Source organism: Rhamphochromis longiceps, linkage group LG23 (genome assembly GCF_057381845.1).
Source record: "Rhamphochromis longiceps isolate RC_006_pf linkage group LG23, R_longiceps_female_GT1.1, whole genome shotgun sequence".
NCBI lineage: Eukaryota > Metazoa > Chordata > Actinopteri > Cichliformes > Cichlidae > Rhamphochromis > Rhamphochromis longiceps.
Genome location: NC_140578.1, coordinates 47,537,802 through 47,560,269, shown reverse-complemented (window position 1 = coordinate 47,560,269; position 22,468 = coordinate 47,537,802). Strand labels below are relative to the sequence as shown.

Sequence of the window (22,468 nt, the reverse complement as noted above, 5' to 3'; positions counted from 1 at the left end):
GTTTCAGACTGGCTGCTGTTTTTACTATTTAGTGCTGCATTCTGTACTTCACTGATCTGATGAGCAGATGCTAGCCTGTAGGAGATCATCATATATGGTTTGTCCAATGCACTTGTAGCTGCTCTTATCCTAACAATTTCCAGGGACTTCCAGGCTTCTACTACCAGCAGGATTTTGGCTTGTCCAGGTAACTTCAGGGGTAACCCTGGGTTTTCAGTACTATGAAAGCATTTCACTTCTTACTGGGGTAAATCGCCATGGTAACATGGTAACAAGTTCAACATACTCACACTCAATCCGGTTGTTAAGTCTGACATCACTAGCCGTGTCTGGGCCTAAACTCCGCTGCAGCGTTCTGCTCTACCAGGTGTAACTATTGAGTTTAACATCCAGGCATCCATGAAAATGGAATTTATGACATTTAACAGAGTTAGAAGTTAGCAGGGAGTTAGCTCGCTAGCTTCTATCTAAATACAATATAGCATGTCCTGACTGCGGGGTTTTGGAAACAAATTAAAACGTACAGCTCTGTTATCACTTCCAGCATAAATGAAGACAGAAAACTAAACAGCAGTGACGTTTGTAGGGTTACTGAAGTTTGGCTAGCTGGTATATAATGATGTGCTACGTGACCGCTAGCGACACAGCTATGTTAGCATAATATAAACAAGCTAACTTTTTTCCCACTCGATAAAAGTTACCGTGAGTGTTCTCGGTGGTCAGGAACAAATGTAATTGCATGGCAGGATGCTGTAAAAGGACCAAACTTCAGCCAGGAGAACAACTGAGATAATCCATCCACAATACGAGGTTAGTCATTCATATACTGCTGCATGGGCTGGGCTGTAGTTACATCCTAAGGTTTTAAAAACTGAGCTTAAATAAATGATTAGCGGTAATAAAAGCCGAGGGAGGTCAACAGGGATCACTGACTGTTTTAGGAGCTTTTTGAGATCAAATAGAAGAAAATACAAAACATTAAACATGTTAACAACACAAAAGCCATATTAAACGCAGACTACTTTAGACCCGGAAGTAGGATTCATCACGTCATCACGTCATCACTTAACGACCGGATATTCTTTCTGTTATATGGATTTACTTAACATAACATTAGCGATTAGGTGAAGCAGCCACATAAAGCTGCTTATCAAGGTGTGAAATGAACAACTTGAGCTGTTTCATGTCAGGGGTGGTGTTCGTAGCATCTATGCTGGAAATTGTGTGAAACATTTTCACAGGAACGTTGTTAGGTTTAAATTGTTAAATGTTGTCATAGCGTTACTTAAATTTGTAAAGTCTTAACTCAAGCAGCATTATCAAAGACATCCCTTTGTCTCTGAGCACCTCTCCAGCTTGTTGAATGATGGGGGAGGATGTAGTGTTTTATTATGGGACATCCTATGTGAGGGTTCTGTTTTCTTGGTTAGTAAACTTCCTGCCTTTATGACCCTTTTGGTGAGCATGAGGTCACACAAACGTACCCCCAAACACAAACACTCAGATGCATACAGACACACACATTCTCGCACTTGCATACACACACACATACACACACGTGCTTACACGTGCACACACATGGTGTCTTTTAGAACCATAGGCGGGTTTTACAATGGGTGGTGCTTGTGTGTATTGTAACTGTTTTCAATAAAAGGCGGCAAGGAAGGCTGTTTATTTGAAGCTGGCTAGGAGACGGGTGAGGAGTGTTTAGCTCCAAGAGCCTGGTTCCGACCAGCCTCCCTTTCTCGCAAGAAAAATCGATCGATTGCTGATTGTCTTGCTTCCTTGTCGTTAACGGGAATACGTTTCTAAACCAGCGGGGCCTGTGGAAGCGCAGACCCAACAAATGTATGTATGTAATTTGTTGATTTAGAGCATGGTGTGCTACTCAATGCTAATCTGCTGCTACTCGAACACAGAACGCTAGGGTTGCCAACCGTCCCTTAAAAAACGGAATCGTCCCGTATTTAGAAACAAAAGCACTAATAAGGGACGCACTTTGTCCCGTAATACAGTGAGAATCAAAAGTAGTCTATAACTTTTAATGGAATTAACGCTTTGTTTGAAAACATAATTCCCAGCCCCTCTCCTGCTTTGTGACCAATGAGCTGACAGCACACTTATGACAATTTGAGTATGACAAGTCGGATTACAGCTCATCTCATTGGTCGAGGAAAGGTCGCTTACAGAGAAAATATTGGAAGACAACAGATGACCACAACAACAAGCATGGCCAGCGGGGAAACAAACGCCGACACTGCGGTGCAAGTCTCGGACGACAGTACACCTAATGCTGGGCAAACACTGTGCAATTTTCAAACTGCACGATTGACTCGCAGGGGTTAGAAGTTGGTAGGTCACGATGCAGGTCTCACACTATACCGCCCGATGCTCTGATACGACCTGAGTGCTCACACTGTGCCTCCATAAAATGAAGGTTATAACAGAAATTCTGTCGCTCGCTCTCTCTGTCTTTCACTCACACAGACACACCACCACCACCATCAACTTTGCTAAATTGCTAATGAAAAACATGATCAGGCAGTTGTGATTAAGCAGCAATGTAGATCCAACTATTTTCACGGTTGTTGTGGTCGTGATAATTTTGTGAGGCCACATCGAAAAGGCTCGGATGAGCTTTCCAAAGTTCTACAAGTTGTGCCTCCATCGCTTGTGTCCAGATCACACGCTGCACCGCTGCTCCGTCTTTTTCACCGACGTTTACGTGTTTGAGCGTGAGCAGTGTGAGCAGCTCACGAGCAATTCTCGTTACCCCACGTATACTACACGATGCACGATGAAGGCCAAAATCGGGCCGATCACCAAATCGGTCGCACGACTCAAAAATCGGCTCAAAATGGGCCAAAAATCGCACAGTGTAAGCCCAGCATTAGAGCAGCAATGTTTGTTCCCCTCAGAGAAAGAAAAAAAAGGCTGCAAAAGTACAGGGAGGAATGGGAAAGGGAAAACACCTGGCTGGGAAAGTGCACGATAACACCTATAAAGCGCACTGCACTGTGTGCCGGCGCACTTTTTTCATAGGCATGCTTCTAGTGGTGGGCACATGAAGAACATGAGGGGCGTGAAAGCTCAGGGAACCCTTAACCAATTTTTTGTCCGCCAGGTCACGGCAGAAGCAGATATGGTATGTAAACACTGGTTTGTTGTTTAAACCCTCTGGTTAAGGTTAATATGGGCATGTGCGGTGAATATCAGCGCTATGTGGCCAGAAGTGTGATAATATAACTTATTTTGTGTAATAAACAACTGCAAGGATAGATGATTACAACAAATACATGACTAATACATAAAAGTAATACATAGATGAATAATGATGATGAGTTAAGATGCGTAATCATGGGAACAAGTGGGTTTACAAACAGGAGCAGCTGATTAGCATTAGAAAAGCTGAAATAATACCTCAACTGAAGCCAATTGTACTAAATGCACTAAATGTGCACTGTTACAAGAATGTTTTTCGTTCTATTGTTTTCTATTAATTTATATAATTTTAAGTTAAGCAGGACAGAGTTATTTTTAAAGAAAGATTTACTTATATTCTCAAAAGTTAAGCATGACAGGCTTCTGTTTAAGAAAGAGACCTGTTTTACTGTGTTAATGTTGTCATTTTGAGCTAAAAATAAATGGCTAAATGATCATTTGTTTCCCATATGGTCATATCACAAAGAATATGCATCTGCTTAAATCAAATTCAAGTCAAATGGTTAAAAAATAATTTCACACACAAAAAAAAGAGCTAGAAAATTCACCACACTGGGAAGGGTGAAGACAACTGGGTCGCCCGGCCCTGGCCACGAGGTGTCCCTTATTTATTTTTCAGGGAGTTGGCAACCCTACAGAACGCATACCAGGAATACCTGGAATAGTCAGTCAAACAAATGTCAATTTATCTGCCAAGAAATAAAAAGATTTCCACACCGTCTTCATTAGGCAGTACCCTTAATCATTTAATCCAGTTCAACGTTTGAGAGCTGTAATGTGCAGCCGTCACTTGAGAAATAAATAACAGCATTGACAGCACACACTAGATTATACTTTGTTTTCAAAACTTAATTTGATGTGTTTCATCAGGTTTAACAGATCCTTTAGGTTTATTTTCATAGTCACTAAATTAGTGCAACAAGTCATTAAGGGGAGAGTCTGGCTGGTAAACAAATCTGACTTGTGGGACTACTCAGTTAAATGCTATACATGAGGAAGCTGGGTAGGCACTGCAGGCAGGTAGAGCTAGCTGTGTCTGCCCACCACCACTTTAAAAGGGCGACAGTCTTTAGAAGCAGAGACTCTGACCCTTTAGACAAACAGTTGGTCGAGATTTCCTGTATGTGACGATGTACCAGTCAATTCATCAAACTTGATGTAAAGGAAAATCAAAGTTGTATGATGCTTCTCCAAAGCAGTTTGAACACAGACACAATATCTTCCTCTTATCTTACCTAACTGAACAATTACAATCATGCTGAGTGGAAACAGGTTATTTGTATCTAAATCTAAGACATGGATGCCAAAATATGAGGGATTTATAAATATTATGCATGCTGTAAAGACACTATACAGGAAATATGGACTACTTATTCAAACTGGTAACTGTAAGTTAGTACAACTGTTACAAGGCTTCAGTGCTTTTATCCATCTCGGTTTTAGAATTACAGCGCTCCCTCGTTTATCGCAGGACTTACGTTCTAAAAATAACCCACGATAGCTGAAATCCCCGAAGTAGCCAGCTTTATTTTTTACAATTATTATAGATGTTTTAAGGCTGTAAAACCCCCTCACTACACACTTTACACACTTTTCTCAGACAGGCATGAACATTTTCACACTTTTCTCTCTTGTTTAAACTCTCGAAGTTCAAACCTTCGTAGAAAAATAAGTCCAGTATCATAGAACGAAACCAAAGGCGCCCGCAGGTGACGACGTTTCGTCGACATTGTTGTGTCTGTTTGGCCAATCAGGACTCAGAACAGAATGCGCTGCACAAAAAAATAAAATAAAAAAATATCAAAAAAATCAGCCAAACAGCGAGGCCGCGAAAGGTGAACTGCGTTATAGCGAGGGACCACTGTACATCCCTGCAGAATGGTTGCACGCTGCCATCAGGAAAAAATGAAGCAAGTAATAAAGTTTATCAGAGAAACCAATGATTTTAGACTCATTCACAAAGTCAACATACATCTTAATATACATGCATCGTTGTTTTCTAAAGGAAAAATCATAGTGCCTTTATGCCTACCTCATCATTAGCAAGATTATCAAGTCAGCAAGCTGTTTTGATCTTGACACAGTTGGTCCACCAAACACAAGCCTTAGCACCCAAATCTTTGTCCATTTGCATCATGACTTAAATAATTACTATAATGACAAAAAGTGCAGCTTTGACTCGAAATCTGACCCTGGAAAAGCGTATCTGTCTTCATTTGTACATTTTCTTCTGACAACCTGGGATAGCTAGGTTAAAGGGTTTTTTCATGCCAAATTAAAGAATGTTGTTACAATTTGATAAAATACTTTCAGAGAAACACGTCTCTTCATAGTTCATCTCAAAAAGAAAAGGGTTATTGTCCTAATAAGAAATGTGGGCTGCACTGATATAAAGGTATTTTAAACAGAGATGAATACAGACAAAAATGCAAACCACGTCCTAACCTGGCAACATGGAGGATTGGAGAACAGGAAAAAGAAACTGCAGCTTGAAAACTCCACGATGATGAGTGGGAATAGTGTATCAAGTATATCTGTGTACGTATGAATTTCAGCTGCAAATCAATTTTTAAGGAAAAGTTTCAAAGATAAATATGTGATCAAAGAAGAACATTTCTAATGTCCCGCTCCCTGAATGTAACAGCGAGCCAGTTAATGAAAGAGGGGAAGCCAAACAGTCAAATCAATCAATAAATCAATGAACCACTTATGCCACAATCAGCACTTCTCCAAACCAGTTAAAACACCACAATTAAAGCGGCGGACTCACCGAGAACTCCGAGCCGGTAATTGATTGTGATGACGATGACATTTCCATAGCTGGCCAGGATGCTGCCATCAATCATGTTGCCAGTTCCCTCCATGTAGGATCCTCCGTGGATGTAAACCATGACTGGCTTTAACCCGTTCTCATCGTGGATATCTGTAGATAAGAAAATACAACAAAAATGTCTTTTTTAATTGAACCCAATGATTTTTTTAAAATCAGGAACTCGTTTTCATGCAGAATGTGATTACATTTTATTTTGTTTACAACTTTTAAACAAATACACTAAAAGTGTTTTCAGTGCTATATTGGCACCTGAACCTACAAAAATCAGGAAGCGCACAATAATGTTTTACTGAGGTTACTAAAACAACTAAACAGACTAGATAAACAAATAATCGGAGCTAATATTCAGTGTTTCGCTTTTGTTTTATGATCTGTTCTAAAGACAGTATGATAACATATAACATATACTATTTTAATGTGTTTTAGGAGAACAGGAAGCACAAATCAAATGTATGCAAAGATGACAACGTTTCTCTAACTTCCCAGACCATAAAGGGCTCCAGGCCGACTGTGTGGCACTTCAGTGAAGTGCACATTTGTTTGTCATTAGTGGAAAGAGATTACATCAAAGCATCAGATGCTTTAAAGACCTTAAGGCAACCACTATGTTTTAATTGCGGGGCCCCATATTGACAGTGTCATGATCCACTGTTGGGTTCTTATATTTCACTTAATGTGAAACTTTCAAACTGAAAGTGGTTTACATCGTTTGAATCACAAGGCTCTGCTTTTTGAAATAACAATTTAAAAAACTCAAACTTCCCTGTTTCAGGGGCTGAAAGATTATGAGGGTAATGACTATAGTGTTACCATACTATACGATACACAGATTATTGTGTGTATGGTTAGCAGAATGCTGTAAAGTGTAAAAGGTCATTCCTCAAAATAAGATCCGTGGCTCCTCCAGTTCATGTGTCAAAGTATCCTTGGACAAAGTTCTGAACTTGTGCATTTACCCAGTAGGCACAGATAAATGCATGGTATGAATTTGGTGTAATAGACTGACTGACTCTTGTAGTAGCAAGCACTACTGCTCACGTTGTGTAGCATGGCACCTTTCTGTTCACTAAACTGGATATTCAATGTTATTTTTTACATTTCAGTAGAAAATATGACAACAAATTGTGCATTTGACTGGAAATTCATCTGGTAGCTTTTATATCACAAAGCAAATACATCAATATAGTGTGACTGCTCTATGACGACAACACAGTTATGTCGATAACTTTTACAGTTACTACATAATTCACTTTGGTTTCATTGAACACTGTCTGAGAGTCATTTCTCTGTGGTAAGAATTGCTGGTTACTGTTGGCAGGAAGCAAACATGTACGTTGTGTTAAAGTTTTCACGTGGCTCTGTGCAGTTCTGTTCCATACTGTGATTCAGCAGGTCCTGCCACAGTATTGAGTTGAGGTCTGGACTTTAACAACTGCTGTTTATTTTGTACCTAATTCCATTTGTCAAAATAACCACATCTGTGGATAAATGCCACTGGAAGTGTTGAACTGATGACAGATTGGCTGAGGTGGGTTTTAATGCACAGCATCCTATATGATTATTGTGCATTAACATCTGTGCATCCACTGTAATGAACATATGACCACTGTAAATTGTTTAACTATTGATAAGAAGAGTTTTAGTGCAGTGTTGTCATTTTAAAGTGATAAACTAGCTCTATAACATGTCTGTGAAGGTTCTCAGTCATCCAGGTCATCGTAGTCAAAGCAGCTTGCAAAGAAAAGCGTCTGGACTTCTTTAAGTTGCTTGAAGACGTTTCACCTCTCATCCGAGAAGCTTCTTCAGTTCTAAGGTCAAATGGTGGAGAGTCCCAGATTTAAACCTAGTGGGAGTTTCCCCCCACAGAGGGACAAAAGGACCCCCTGATTAGTGATGGGATTTCCGGCTCTTTTTAGAGATCCGGCTCTTTCGGTTCGGCTCACTAAAAAGAGCCGGCTCTTTCGGCTCCGAACCGGCTCTTCGGGTTGTTTTGTTGCTTTAATTAATTTATTATTAACAATAATATAAAATTATGCACAAAAGGAATTACTAACGTAAAAAAAAGTGGTTTTATTTATATATGTTTATATATAAATATATGCGGTGGCCCCTAGAGACAAAACACGTACAAACTCCAAAACACATTTCTAGCATGAACTGAACCTCCAAAGCAGAGCTACTAGATCACTTAAATTACACAATTGAAAGCATGTGTGTGTTGTTTGTGTATTTATACACAGGCACTCATATATATTCAAATAATTAAAAAAAAAAAAAAGTTCATTTACCTGTTACTACCACACACCAAATCCGGTCGTTGGTACTTGCTGGCTTGTGTAGCCACTAGGTAACAAAAGCTCAACACTGCGCCCAGCATCCTGGAGCACTTCTGTTGTGTTTTGTACGTGTTTTCAGTTTTTACGTGTTTTGGAGTTTGTACGTGTTTTGGAGTTTGTACGTGTTTTGGAGTTTGTACGTGTTTTGGAGTTTGTATGTGCTTTGTCTCTAGGGGCCACCGTAAATATACTTTTATTTATTCACTCCACATAAAATGCAATAAATAAATCATATAATACAAAAATCAACTATTCACATTTCAACTTTTAACTATTTAAATTTTCAGCTTTTTCCTTTTACAAATTTAAAGTGAAAACAACACAAAACACTGCAAGACACAACACAATTAAATATAAATTATAATATGAAAACTAAAAGAACATGCATATTCTCTGTCATATGGACCTGCATGAATAAACTTTCTGAATCCTTTATCATCTGCAACCGAAAATAGCTGTGGATGATTACTATACCTTTCTAATGTGACGTTGTTGTCCCTGCTCTCTTTCTCTCTCTCCCGCTCTGATCCTGTGCTACTGAGTGTAACTACCGCCCCTCCCCCCTCTGCCCAGCGTAAAGCACAAGGCTGGCGTGCGGAGTGAAGCGGGAAAAAAGTGCGAGAGAGAGGGTGAGAGAAGAAAAAAAAAATACAACCCACGTGACGGCTCGCGATAAGGAGCCGGCTCGCGTCGTTCACGTCAAAGAGTCGGCTCTAAGAGCCATTTCGTTCGCGAACGACCCATCACTACCCCTGATGATCCTCTAATCGCCTGACAGCTCCTTGGAGGACAGGACCAACTTCACCCCCGATCAGACCTGCACACTGTTAGACCTCTGCCTCACCACCACATACTTCAAATACAATGAAGGCTTTTACAGACAAAAACATGGCTGTGCCATGGACTCCCCCGTGTCACCTATTGTAGCCAACCTTTACATGGAGGAAGTGGAAAGGAAGGCTCTTGACTCTTTCAAAGGAAGAGTACCCAGCCACTGGTACAGATATGTGGACGACACCTGGGTCAAAATCAAGACACAAGAAGTGGAATCCTTCACCGCGCACATTAACGCTGTGGATAAAAACATCAAGTTCACCAGGGAAGACACAAAGGACGACTGTTTGCCTTTCCTGGACTGCGCCGTGCACATTGAAGAGAACGGCAACCTCAACATCGAAGTTTACCGGAAGCCCACACACACGGACCAGTACCTCCTCTTTGACTCCCATCACCCTCTGGAACACAAACTTGGAGTAATCAGGACCCTACACCACCGGGCAGAACATGTTTCCTCTAAGCCTGAAGGAAAAAAGAAGGAACACACACATGTAAAGGAAGCACTCAAAACGTGCGGCTATCCTAAATGGGCGTTCTTAAAGTCAGCAAAGAGGCACAGAAAAGAAAACCAGACACCAGCGAGGGAGGATAAGAAGGACAGACGCAACAACATTGTCATCCCCTATGTAGCCGGTGTATCAGAGACACTCAGGAGAGTTTTCTCCAAGCACGACATCCCGGTGTATTTCAGACCCAGCAACACACTCAGACAGAAACTGGTTCACCCGAAAGACAAAACGCCAAAACACAGACTTAACAATGTGGTGTATGCTGTACAGTGCAGCGAGGAATGCTCAGACCTCTACATTGGAGAGACCAAACAGCCACTTCACAAGCGCATGGCACAACACAGAAGAGCCACCTCCACAGGACAAGACTCAGCAGTCCATCTGCATCTAAAGGTCAAAGGTCACTCTTTGAGGATGCCAACGTTCACATTTTGGACAGAGAGGACAGATGGTTTGAAAGAGGAGTGAAAGAAGCATCTATGTCCACTGTGAGCGACCATCTTTGAACAGAGGCGGGGTTTACGACACCAACTCTCTGCCATCTATAATCCAGTTTTGAGATTCTTCCCAGACGCCTTAATGCCCACTCACATCCTGGGCCATCTGACCTCAGGAATTCGCATGATAAGGTGGGGCCAGGTTTCACAATGAGCTCACCCGAAACTCTGGCTGATTGGGACCCACACCCAGTTTCCCACCTTGGCTCAGGCGATTAGAGGATCATCAGGTGGTCCTTTTCTCCCTCTGTGGGGGGAAACTCCCACTAGGTTTATATCTGAGACTCTCCACCATTTGACCTTAGAACTGAAGAAGCTTCTCGGATGAGAGGTGAAACGTCTTCAAGCAACTTAAAGAAGTCCAGACGCTTTTCTTTGCAAGCTCCTTTGACTACGATGACCTGGATGACTGAGAACCTTCACAGACAATAATAAATCCTTTTACTCTCTCAGTGAGCCAAAGATGTGTTTGCAGCATAATGCAGTTGTTTCCGTCCTGGATGCAGTTTGCACTTCACCATCATGCCCTCGCCCTTTTGTGCAATAAAAATATAAGTAATATCCATATCCATGCTGCAGACTGCATCCCTATTTTCTGCCTCCTGCATTTTGATAAAATAGTTTTCAGATGTAAAAGTGGTCTGGCCCCAGTGTCTTTCTGGACACATTCAAGGACATGGCTAAAGGATCATCAGGGGGTCCTTTTGTCCCTCTGTGGGGGGAAACTCCCACTAGGTTTATATCTGGGACTCTCCACCATTTGACCTTAGAACTGAAGAAGCTTCTCGGATGAGAGGTGAAACGTCTTCAAGTAACTTAAAGAAGTCCAGATGCTTTTCTTTGCAAGCTCTTAGACTATCTCTATAACAGCATTGTACACTGGCTAGGCTAGCTAGCCTCTGTGTAACTCCCTTGTAGATTTGTTGTTGTGCTCATTCTGCTGTTTCATGACCCAATTTTAGCCGAGCTGTAGCTGTGGGGCAGATTTCCTTTTCTCTAGAATACTTTGTGATGGAAAATCGTGCGTTGTAGCCAAACATCCCCCCTCCTCACCTGTCCTCCGAACATTATTCCAGAAGCAGTTCATTACTGCAAACCTGTTTTTGCAATTACTCTGACCTTTGACCTCTGGCTTGGGCTGAATTTCCTGGGCTAACACACACCCGAATGCTCCTGACCAGCAAACCTTTGTGTTTATAGATGTGTTAGCTTCATTCCTGCAGACGCAGCAACAGTGTCCTTAGTTTTCCACATGCACAGAGTCCTGTGAAAACCTTTTGCAGTTGTGTAATATTCAGTTTAGATCATACAATCAATATGCAAGTTCTAAAAACTATTATAGTGTGTACAGCGGGGACATTAGTTTGACCTTTCTCTTCTTTAGTAGGACCCTTCCATTTAAGTACCAGCCCATTTTAAAGTGGACATTTGAGGAGTGTTGTGTGTGCTGGAGATATGGTTTGACATTCTCGAGCACACCTGCTGGCTTTTACCCAGTAATCTCTATATCTGTCTGCTCTCCCACCTCCTCCTTTTGTTCTTTATATAATGCACAGGCAGCATGGCAATCAGGCCAGATGAATACCGTGTTTATGAAGCTGCCCAGCTGTGATTAAGCAGCATGATTAGTACATGTGTAGGTGGTCATTATAAATTAAGAGCAGGTCCTTTGCATAAAAGAAGATGGAATGAGATGCAACCAGTCAGAAAAAGCAAGGTCTGCAATAAATCGCTCAGCAGCAGCTTCTTCGTCTGGACCTCAGCATATTTTAACAAGAAAATATCTGAGAGTACTCTGGGAGCACTCTGCTGCCACTGACACAGGAAAGCGTTAGTGGACACATCACTTCTATTAACCCAAGGGCAAAAACTCTAGAATGGAGTTATCAGTGCTGTCCTCACATTGCCCAGCATCTGCTGCACTATAACAGTTCTCAGTGTCCAACAGTCGAACGAACACATTATCAATGGCCCTGCTGACTAGACTGCTGCAAACTCTCCCAGATGTCATTTCGATGAAAGCAGCTACTGAGGAAAATACTGAACTGGGAGTAGAGGTGACCAACTAAACATCTGAAAGTAATGATTCTGCATATACTGACAGATAGAAGCCTTTATATACTTCCAAACATCTTAGTAAAAGCTTCTGTTTGAGAGAGCATATATATGTTTTTATATTATTTTAACTTATAGAAAGTTAGCCTGCTTCTTTTTTATTCTTGATGATAATTAAATGATGATTAGTTAACACAATATTGTGTTATGTGTTACATGCTGAAGAACCTAAACAACACAACCACCCCTGGACAATTTACTGATAGTTTTATGTCCTGTCAAATCACCTTAGGTTCACTGAGGCTTTCCAGTGCAAGGCCTGTGATCACCTGTGATCATTTGAGCCAGGATGAATAAGGTTATTCTAGCACGAGACATTTTTTATGGAGATTGTCTGCTCATGACTTTTTGGCTCTTTCAAATTGGCTCAGGTTTTACTTACAAAGTATAGACTAAAAAGGGTTAACATTTATAGAACTATTAACCACTCTGTGTCATCTGAATGAGTGAAATGTTTTAAATCCTAATGTTTCACATTTCAGTATTCTTAATTTTCTTTCCATTGTCATCACAACCATCTAAACAGACCAGTTAGTGTGGATGAGTCTATCCGATTTGGCTAAAAACAAAGATGTCAGCGGCAGCTAAAACTGGTCACTTACTGGTCTGTTCTTCAATTCCTGTAAGCTGTGTGGAAAGCACACGGCTGTATGTATGAGGCATGCCAGTAAGCTTGCTACAAATGTAGGCAGGCGGGCAGGTGGGCATGGAGCAGGAGGAGTGTATCACTCCACTCCTCTGCATAGAAAACAATGAAGTGAAGCAGTGGAGAGCAGCCCACGGAGAGAGGTTATTAATCTCTGCTGTGAATTTGTACCTTAGATTTGCTAATGTCTCTGCATCAAAACTCTCAGAAGGAACTGGCGCTGACACCCAAAACCAACCTTGGACTTACTATGCATAAAAGCAGGCCTGTTAATTACAGGGCCATGATGGCTGCGTGGTGTTAGTGTGTTCCTGTTTATCACTCAGCTCCACACTAGTAGAGGCCCAGTGGAACAGTGTGGGTGGTGGAAACAACCTTGAAGAGGCAGCTGCGGAAAAAACAACTGCCACTGTCATAGGCTCTAACTGATAGACATCTGATGGTCGCTTCAGGCCTCTGTGGGCTCAGGCAAAACTATTTGTTGGCTCTCCATCAAACTAACAGACAAACCGGTACTACCCATCTCTTCTGGTGTATTGCACCAGTGGAGTCAGAAGTCTGAGAGAAGGAGGAGGTGAGTGAATGCACTCAGGGCACTTTTATCCAACAGAGAGAAGCCCATAGATTTAGAGCTGTGTTTTATGACTGGAGAAGGAGAGGTGGTCTTGGGGCACCATGTCCCAATCCTGTCAGCTTGGAATGCACTTAGAATTAAAGAAATCAAAGTGCTTCAAGTACTCCTCTCTCTGCCCTGTTCTTACTATCTCTGGCTCTCTGTACTCTCTTGGGCATGTGGAGCTGCCGGGGTGACTGTGCAGCAACTTTGTCCCACACATTCATCACTGCCATCCAGGCTGGGGAGAGAATATATTCTTCTACTGGCTGCGCGTGTTGCACACATTACTCATTTTATATGGGTGTGGAGGCTGAAGAGAGTGAAGCGAGTGGGGTAATGTTTGGGGTAGTGTAGTGGGGTGGAGGGGTCCTTCAGCTTTTTCTGCTGTTGGCAGTGGAAGATGGTTAATGGAAACTCTGTAAAGTGCATCTCCATCGCACCACTATCACTGCAATCACAGTGATATAACCTCCTCTCTCAGGAGTGATAGTTGCTTTTTGGCCCAGGGCATGAGAAACAAACCTGCACCGCAGACCATCTACTCTGTATGTTTAAATCTTAAGCAAGGACACATTACACAAGAACGGGGTGACAAGTCTGATGTAGCGATGTATCTCCATTTGAAAGTTTTGAGTATTGACAACGTTTTCTTCAAGGTGCTTTATATTGTATATTACTGTTTATAGCCATCTGTAAAACATGGTGGAGGCTCTATCGGTGCTTCATTCCAGCAGGTGGTGTATGGGATTGTGTCAAAACTGAACCTGGAAAAACACCATCGGATTTTCATCTACGAGTCAATACAACCAGTGTTGGGGAGTAACGGAGTACATGTACCGCTGCTACGTATTTAAAATACAAAATATGAGTAACTGTACAGTTGCTGTTACAGTTACCATTTAAAAGGGTGGTATTCAGAATACAGTTACTTTGTTGAAATAAATGGATTACACGGCAGTATTTTCCTGTTTCACATGTTAGATTGTCCCTTCTCTATTTTTGGTAATTCCACACCGGTGTAAAACCAAACACAACACGCATTAAGAGGCTCTAATGCCTGTGTCTCATTCTCGCGGCCCATGTCATCCCTAGTAAATGGTAAAATGGTAATGGTCTGTATTTGTAAAGCGCTTTACTTGGTCCTGAGGACCCCAAAGTGCTTTACACTATACACAATCATCCACCCATTCACACACACGTTCACACACTGGTGATGGCAGCTACATTGTAGCCACAGCCACCCTGGGGCGCACTGACAGAGGCGAGGCTGCCGGACACTGGCACCACCGGGCCCTCTGACCACCACCAGTAGGCAACGGGTGAAGTGTCTTGCCCAAGGACACAACGACCGAGACTGTCAGAGCCAGGGCTCGAACCATCAACCTTCCGATTACAAGACGAACTCCCAAATCTGAGCCACGATCGCCCCTAGTTGAAAAAATATTTTTAAAAATTATTTTAAAAAATGATTTAATAAGAAGGCAACAGGCAGAGTGTTACCTAAAGATGGCGGCGCACACTGTTGCAGCGGCTTACGGCTCTCCGTCTCAGTACTCCTTTCTACACCCGCCAGGGCCTTGCTGAGGCTAAAAAACCAACCACACAAGCCACCTCTGCCAAGCCTCTATCTCTCCAATGCCAGATCCCTCATCCCCGGACGGTGTTCACATAATTGCAGGTGACTTTAATAAGGCCGACATAAAGACCCCAGCGCTCCCAAAGTTATCAGCATGTCAAATGTTGCATGTCAAAAACTTTGTTGAACGCAGCCTCTTGGAAGAGTCCTTTGGTTTCTTACTTTAGGACATTGGTAGCTAAACCTGGATGTAGTAAATGTCTGGATACTCGACTGGATGGCAGTTTGAAGCCTTGGCCAATGAACTGGTTTCTGTGAAGCCACTATACTCTAGACTCATCACAATGCTTTCCTAATCATGCAACACAATAAAAAAGTGTGAAACTGTCTTTATACTTCATTTGCAGTTGTTAGAAAAGTTCAGCTAATGCTCGAAAGCAAACTTCAAGAGTGATTGTGGCAGATGAAGTCTAAAAGGTTCTCTGCAGTGCTGCCTGTTGCATCAGCCACTGAGGTATAGGTGGAACCACAGGGGAGCTACAGGAGTAATAAATTGCCACTGCAGATATTCAAACAGTCAGTGTGCATCGATCCTGAGTGCTTCCCTTAAAAAACAGGCAAGCCAAAGAAGTGCCTGAAGATGCTTTTTCGAGACCTTTCAGCATAAATCAATCTATTCTCCTGGTGCATCAGGCTATATTAAAATCTGATGTTTCAACTTAGCTGGTATATTACTCTTTAACAGTGAATTTGAGCTAGCAGTGTCTCAGTAGGAAAACTACTGAGTGCATAGTCACAGGCAGTGTGTTTCGCCCTTGCAGTTAAAAAGGTGGATATCCAATATGGCTCTTTTGTCTCTTTTCTCAACACCTGCTGTCAGCAAATAGTGTGTTTTCAGATGTGTTTTAACATCAAAATATCATCTCCCAGTGGACTGGTCCATCTAATGTCATGTAAAATGTGCTAACCCTCTTTGGGGTAAATGCAATAAACTAATGTAATAAAAACCCCTGAGGAAATGCAAGGTTTTTGCAAGATCCTAATATAAAACAGTAAATAAATAAATCACAGTTACCTACAAAACATTCGGAGTATTTAAAATGTATCACTTCATAATATTTTTTCAGCATTTTATTCAACCAAAATTCATAGAAAGCAAGTTGACAACACAATAAAAAGCTTTACTCCTGAAATTGGTTCATCTGTCACAGATACCCGCTTGTGCTTTCATGATAGCTAATACATACATTTTAGTTCAGTTATTTCAGTTAATTTACTAATAGATTACCAATCCAGAATTTGGGATGGGATACTGAGCTGGGGAGGAGAAGGGGAATGTGATGGGAGGCATGGAAAACAGGGAGGGAAGGGAACCTTTGATTCTGCTGAGTCGAGCAGAGAATTACTGCTGTGGCAAAATAATCTAAGCAAGTAAAGACTAGAGTAAAAAGCAGGGCTGGACGAGGCGATGAGACCAAACTGGGACAGAGTAAAGTGGGTCGTTGAGAACAGAGAAACTGGTGGCAGATCTGGTGGAAGAGGAGGTAGCATTGAAAGATGAGATACATTTTTACTGTTCCTTATTTTATTCTCGCTTTCTGGTCAAAAACAGATTAGAAATTATATGACTGAAGATATTTAGGTTTCATTTAGTCATAGCCAATTTTCTGTGGACTTACTAACTCTATGGCTAACTAAGAGAGAAGGTGGGCAAAGACACTAAAGTGAAATGTCTTTAGTTCAATGTACCCTTTAACTGAAACATGCACTTTGGCTTTTTAATCTCCATATGATCTATAATTGTGTACACAGCACAGAGAACTCGATGCTGTGCTGTTTGGTTATTATCATGCATAGCAAGGTGTTAATAGAAGACAGGAACAAAGAAACACACACACGTGGCAAACGTTTTTCCAGAGCTACAAATTTCTCTTTCTAAACAACACAAGTTAGCGCTCATGCTGCACCAAGGAATGAAGGACAGAATGTACAAAAGAATGTTTAGATGTTTAATTATAGGGACCTCCTTCCTACTTAAAGCTACCCCTTTGCCTGAGAAACCTCTGATTTAAAAGGTTAATCCGAAAGATCAAGCCTGGATTTGAGTTTGCTCAAGGATACTGAAAGGAGAGCAAAAACTAGGAGACTCTTGAAAAACAGCTACGACCTGCAAGAACTCGGTCACATGATAAGTGAAACTGGCACATTTTAGTTATGACTTTTAGCAGCATTTGAAAATCACTGTTTTATGTTTTCTACTCTTCTGATTTTGAGGCTTCATGAACAAATATACACAGCCTATACAGGGAGTGCAGAATTATTAGGCAAGTTGTATTTTTGAGGAATGATATTATTATTGAACAACAAGCATGTTCTCAATGAACCCAAAAAACTCATTAATATCAAAGCTGAATGTTTTTGGAAGTAGTTTTTAGTTTGTTTTTAGTTTTAGTTATTTTAGGGGGATATCTGTGTGTGCAGGTGACTATTACTGTGCATAATTATTAGGCAACTTAACAAAAAACAAATATATACCCATTTCAATGATTTATTTTTACCAGTGAAACCAATATAACATCTCCACATTCACAAATATACATTTCTGACATTCAAAAACAAAACAAAAACAAATCAGCGACCAATATAGCCACCTTTCTTTGCAAGGACACTCAAAAGCCTGCCATCCATGGATTCTGTCAGTGTTTTGATCTGTTCACCATCAACATTGCGTGCAGCAGCAACCACAGCCTCCCAGACACTGTTCAGAGAGGTGTACTGTTTTCCCTCCTTGTAAATCTCACATTTGATGATGGACCACAGGTTCTCAATGGGGTTCAGATCAGGTGAACAAGGAGGCCATGTCATTAGTTTTTCTTCTTTTATACCCTTTCTTGCAGCCACGCTGTGGAGTACTTGGACGCGTGTGATGGAGCATTGTCCTGCATGAAAATCATGTTTTTCTTGAAGGATGCAGACTTCTTCCTGTACCACTGCTTGAAGAAGGTGTCTTCCAGAAACTGGCAGTAGGACTGGGAGTTGAGCTTGACTCCATCCTCAACCCGAAAAGGCCCCACAAGCTCATCTTTGATGATACCAGCCCAAACCAGTACTCCACCTCCACCTTGCTGGCGTCTGAGTGGGACTGGAGCTCTCTGCCCTTTACCAATCCAGCCACGGGCCCATCCATCTGGCCCATCAAGACTCACTCTCATTTCATCAGTCCATAAAACCTTAGAAAAACCAGTCTTGAGATATTTCTTGGCCCAGTCTTGACGTTTCAGCTTGTGTGTCTTGTTCAGTGGTGGTCGTCTTTCAGCCTTTCTTACCTTGGCCATGTCTCTGAGTATTGCACACCTTGTGCTTTTGGGCACTCCAGTGATGTTGCAGCTCTGAAATATGGCCAAACTGGTGGCAAGTGGCATCTTGGCAGCTGCACGCTTGACTTTTCTCAGTTCATGGGCAGTTATTTTGCGCCTTGGTTTTTCCACACGCTTCTTGCGACCCTGTTGACTATTTTGAATGAAACGCTTGATTGTTCGATGATCACGCTTCAGAAGCTTTGCAATTTTGAGACTGCTGCATCCCTCTGCAAGATATCTCACTATTTTTGACTTTTCTGAGCCTGTCAAGTCCTTCTTTTGACCCATTTTGCCAAAGGAAAGGACGTTGCCTAATAATTATGCACACCTGATATAGGGTGTTGATGTCATTAGACCACACCCCTTCTCATTACAGAGATGCACATCACCTAATATGCTTAATTGGTAGTAGGCTTTCGAGCCTATACAGCTTGGAGTAAGACAACATGCATGAAGAGGATGATGTGGACAAAATACTCATTTGCCTAATAATTCTGCACTCCCTGTAAAAAGAAAGCATGTGTACCATATTACCGTATTTCCCGGACTACAAAGCGCACCCGAATATTAGCCGCACAAGCTAAAATCAGGGGGAAATCCTGTTTTGTACATACATTAGCCGCACCTGACTAAAGGCCGCAGGTGTTTCAATGTTGACTTATCATATGTAAGAGAATATGCACAAAGGGAATTGTCAGGAAAGAGATGGCTGTTTGGAGACACACCCCTTTTATTAATATTTTGAAAAACAAGTTATGGGTACATATTTGCATAACCTTTTAGGTATATGTACAAGTAGCGGTAATTACAAGTAGGAAACATGTACTGTGCTTCATAAATGAGTAACAAATGTAGTACATAACAATAACCTACATCACACCAGAAAAATAGATTCGGACTACCTTTTAGGCTCAGGTGCAGCGACACGGCTTTAACAAGAAGAAAAGTCAGTCATTCACCACCATCTTCCTGCCCACTAAAACCACCAAAGTCCTCTTCTCCAGTGTCGGAAACGAACAGGCTCAGGATGGCTTCGTCATCCACTCTCAGCTTCTTTCCTTCGTTGTCACTTTCAAAACCAAAGAAATCCTCGTTGTCAGTGTCAGAGTCGAACACCCTCAGAAGGGCCGTGGCGGTGTCCTCCTCTCCATCATGCAGCAGTCCAGCCCTTCGAAATCCGTTGGTGATCATGGATGTTTTCACACTTTTCCACGCTGTCAGATTCCACCGGTGGAGTTGAGCATAACTTGCTTTTCGCATTGTTTTTCGCGATACTTGTACGGCACTATGTTGTCTGGCGGATGGACACGTGACCAACACACCACTCTTGAACCCCGATCCTTCCGCCAGGCAACGTAGTGCCGTACAACAGCGGAACAAACAAAACAAATCGTCTTACGATATGACAAAAATCACGGACAATCCATAGAAAAGCCGCACCTGACTAAAAGCCGCAGGGTTCAAAGCTTGTGGAAAAAGTAGCGGCTTATAGCCCGACAATTACGGTAGTTTTGCTGCCAAAATTAATTAATTAATTGTAAAGTGTTTATTTGTGTTAGCTATTATGCAAAACACGTTCCCTGCATTGCAAACTGATCAAGATATGATATGACAATGAAAACATTGTCATATCATAAAAAGGTAAAAAACAGTGACTCTGATGATATTATTTCTGCACAATACTTAGGTTAAGACTTTTGATCCATGGCCCAAACAACATTTACAAATGGTGTAACTAAGCCATAAGCATTTAAGAAGCCCAAACTATGCGCTTACCTGCTGCTCCTTGGCAGGTAGCTCCATGCCCTCCTGGGTTTTAATTGCACCTTAGAACACATATGCATCAACACTACAATGAGCGGGTGGAGGGAGGTTTGGAGTCTTCTCCCACCCCCATTCTCTGCGGCCTGCTGGAGCGGGAGGGCTAGTAGGAGGAGTTGGCCGTCCGACTGCGGTCTGGGGTGTGGGGCCTCCCTGCTGCTGCGGAGTCGGGGTGGTCTGCCTCTCCCCACCGCAGGGAAAAGGGTAACACCACCTGGGTCTGGGTGCAATTCCCCCCTCCAGGGGCAAGGGTACCTAGACCCGGTTTGTAGAGTACGCTTGGGGAGTGTGATTGTGTGTACAGCGTCTCTTTATGTCTGTCTCCACGTTGGTTGAGTGTGGAGTGAGTGCATATGAGAGCATGAGGGTGGGAATGGATGTTTGTGTCTGTGTGTGCCTGTATGTCTGTGTCTATATGTCAGGTTGGGTATCAGACGCCACCTCTCTGGGGACACCTCAGGCCCTCCAAGGTTTGGAGGCCTATCTCCACCCACCACCACTTCCCCTGCCGGTGGCGGACTCCCTCAGGTGTCGGTGTGTTGGTGGTTCTTTGTGTCTGGGGGTGGGCGTCCGGGTGCACACCGGCTCACTCCTTGGCGGCCGCTTGTCGGGGCCTGGGGCCTGGGGCTCGCTCGGGCCCCTTTGGAGGTGGGGTGCCCCCGGCCTCTCGGCCTGGGGCTCGGTCACTCAGGCGCAGCTGGGGGCCGGCGGAGCTCACGGGCGCGTCACTGCAACTCCCCCTGACTTCTGCTCCGCGGCTGCTGGGCGAGCCCTCATCTGGGACTCTCCTCAGCTCTTACTGGGACAGTGGCGCGGCTGCCCCTCTGTTGGTCTTCCTTGGTCTCTTGTGTTCTGGGGGCCTCTGGATGTCTGGAGTTTTGATCTCCTCCATACCCGCTTCACACCCTGGAGGACGGGGCTGTGGCCCCCCCACACTCCCTAGCAGATCATTACATGGAGAAACCTTTGGAATGCAAGCATGCTGATCCACACAGGTATGCACACATGGGTATTCACAGACGCGGACTAAAGCTTTCTTGGCTGCTGCCTCAAAGCACACTGTGCGCTGTCTATCTTGCGTGCTGCACAATATCGTTTATTATTTAGTAAATATTGATATCTATGACTAGCTAGTTTATTGTGATGGTGCTTTGTTTTCTCTATTATTATGTTGCTCTTTGTTGTTTGCTGTCTCCTCTGTTTGTTTTTTTTGTTTGTTTGTTTTTTTTTTTTCTCCATACAGGTGACCCAGGAGTTCTTTTTTTTTTTCTCTCTCTTCCCCCCCCTTCTCACCGTCTCTTCTCCCCTTTGGTTTTCTTTCTTTCTCTCCCCCTCTTTCTCTCATTCATTCCCCCTGTCCTATTTATTAAAAAAAAAAAAAAAAATGACAAAGGATGAACTGAAGCTCTGCCATCACGTAATGTCGCATACTGCTGTTTCTGATGTCATTTAAAAAAAAAAAAAAAAAAAAAAGAAGCCCAAATTAAGCCCAAGTGTATATCTTTGTTCTTCTTTAAAAAGTCTTAACAACACCAACTTAGTCAAACTAATAGAACAGCCCAATTTTTCAAGTTAGTTATTGCAGTTCAAGTCATTCAAGTCCAATGAACAGCTTAAATGGTACAAAGGTAAGTGCTGAACTGCCAGAGGCTAAAAAAGGTAAGGTTGACCAAAACTGAAGAATAATGTGCATTTCAGAATTATACAAAAAGGCCTTTTTCAGGGACAACATGGGTTAACAGTTTAAAGCTGTTCTGCAGCAATGGAGGTTGATCAAGCCTTGAAAGCTGCTGCTACTAATTCCCACAGCTGTTCCAACCTTTCTGGATTACTTCCCCCTCTGTCTGCATAAAAGCAGTGCTGGGACACACTGATGTACCCTCGTGAGCATCAGCTGAACAATATTGTCCTGCAGAAAGTAATGTGTTGCTACAAACATGGTGAGAAAGAGGCAATTAACAGTGGAAGAGACACAGACCATCATAACACTTATAAATGTCGGTCTGTCCTACAGAGAAACTGCAAAGAAAGTCAAGGTGTCAGTGAGTCCAGTTTCCTTCAGCATCAAAGGCTCAGAAACTGTGACAGCAGGAGGTCTGCA

At 42.5% G+C, this 22,468-nt stretch overlaps 1 protein-coding gene across 1 annotated transcript in view; it reads right to left on the bottom strand.

Annotated features, from left to right (window-relative positions):
* Window positions 1-22,468, bottom strand: part of nlgn4xa (neuroligin 4 X-linked a) — a 134,291-nt gene that overhangs the window by 76,211 nt on the left and 35,612 nt on the right. Inside the window, exon 3 of the mRNA XM_085397741.1 lies at window positions 5,993-6,145. Coding sequence (XP_085253867.1) covers window positions 5,993-6,145 — 153 coding nt within the window. The remainder of the gene's footprint in view (window positions 1-5,992; window positions 6,146-22,468) is intronic.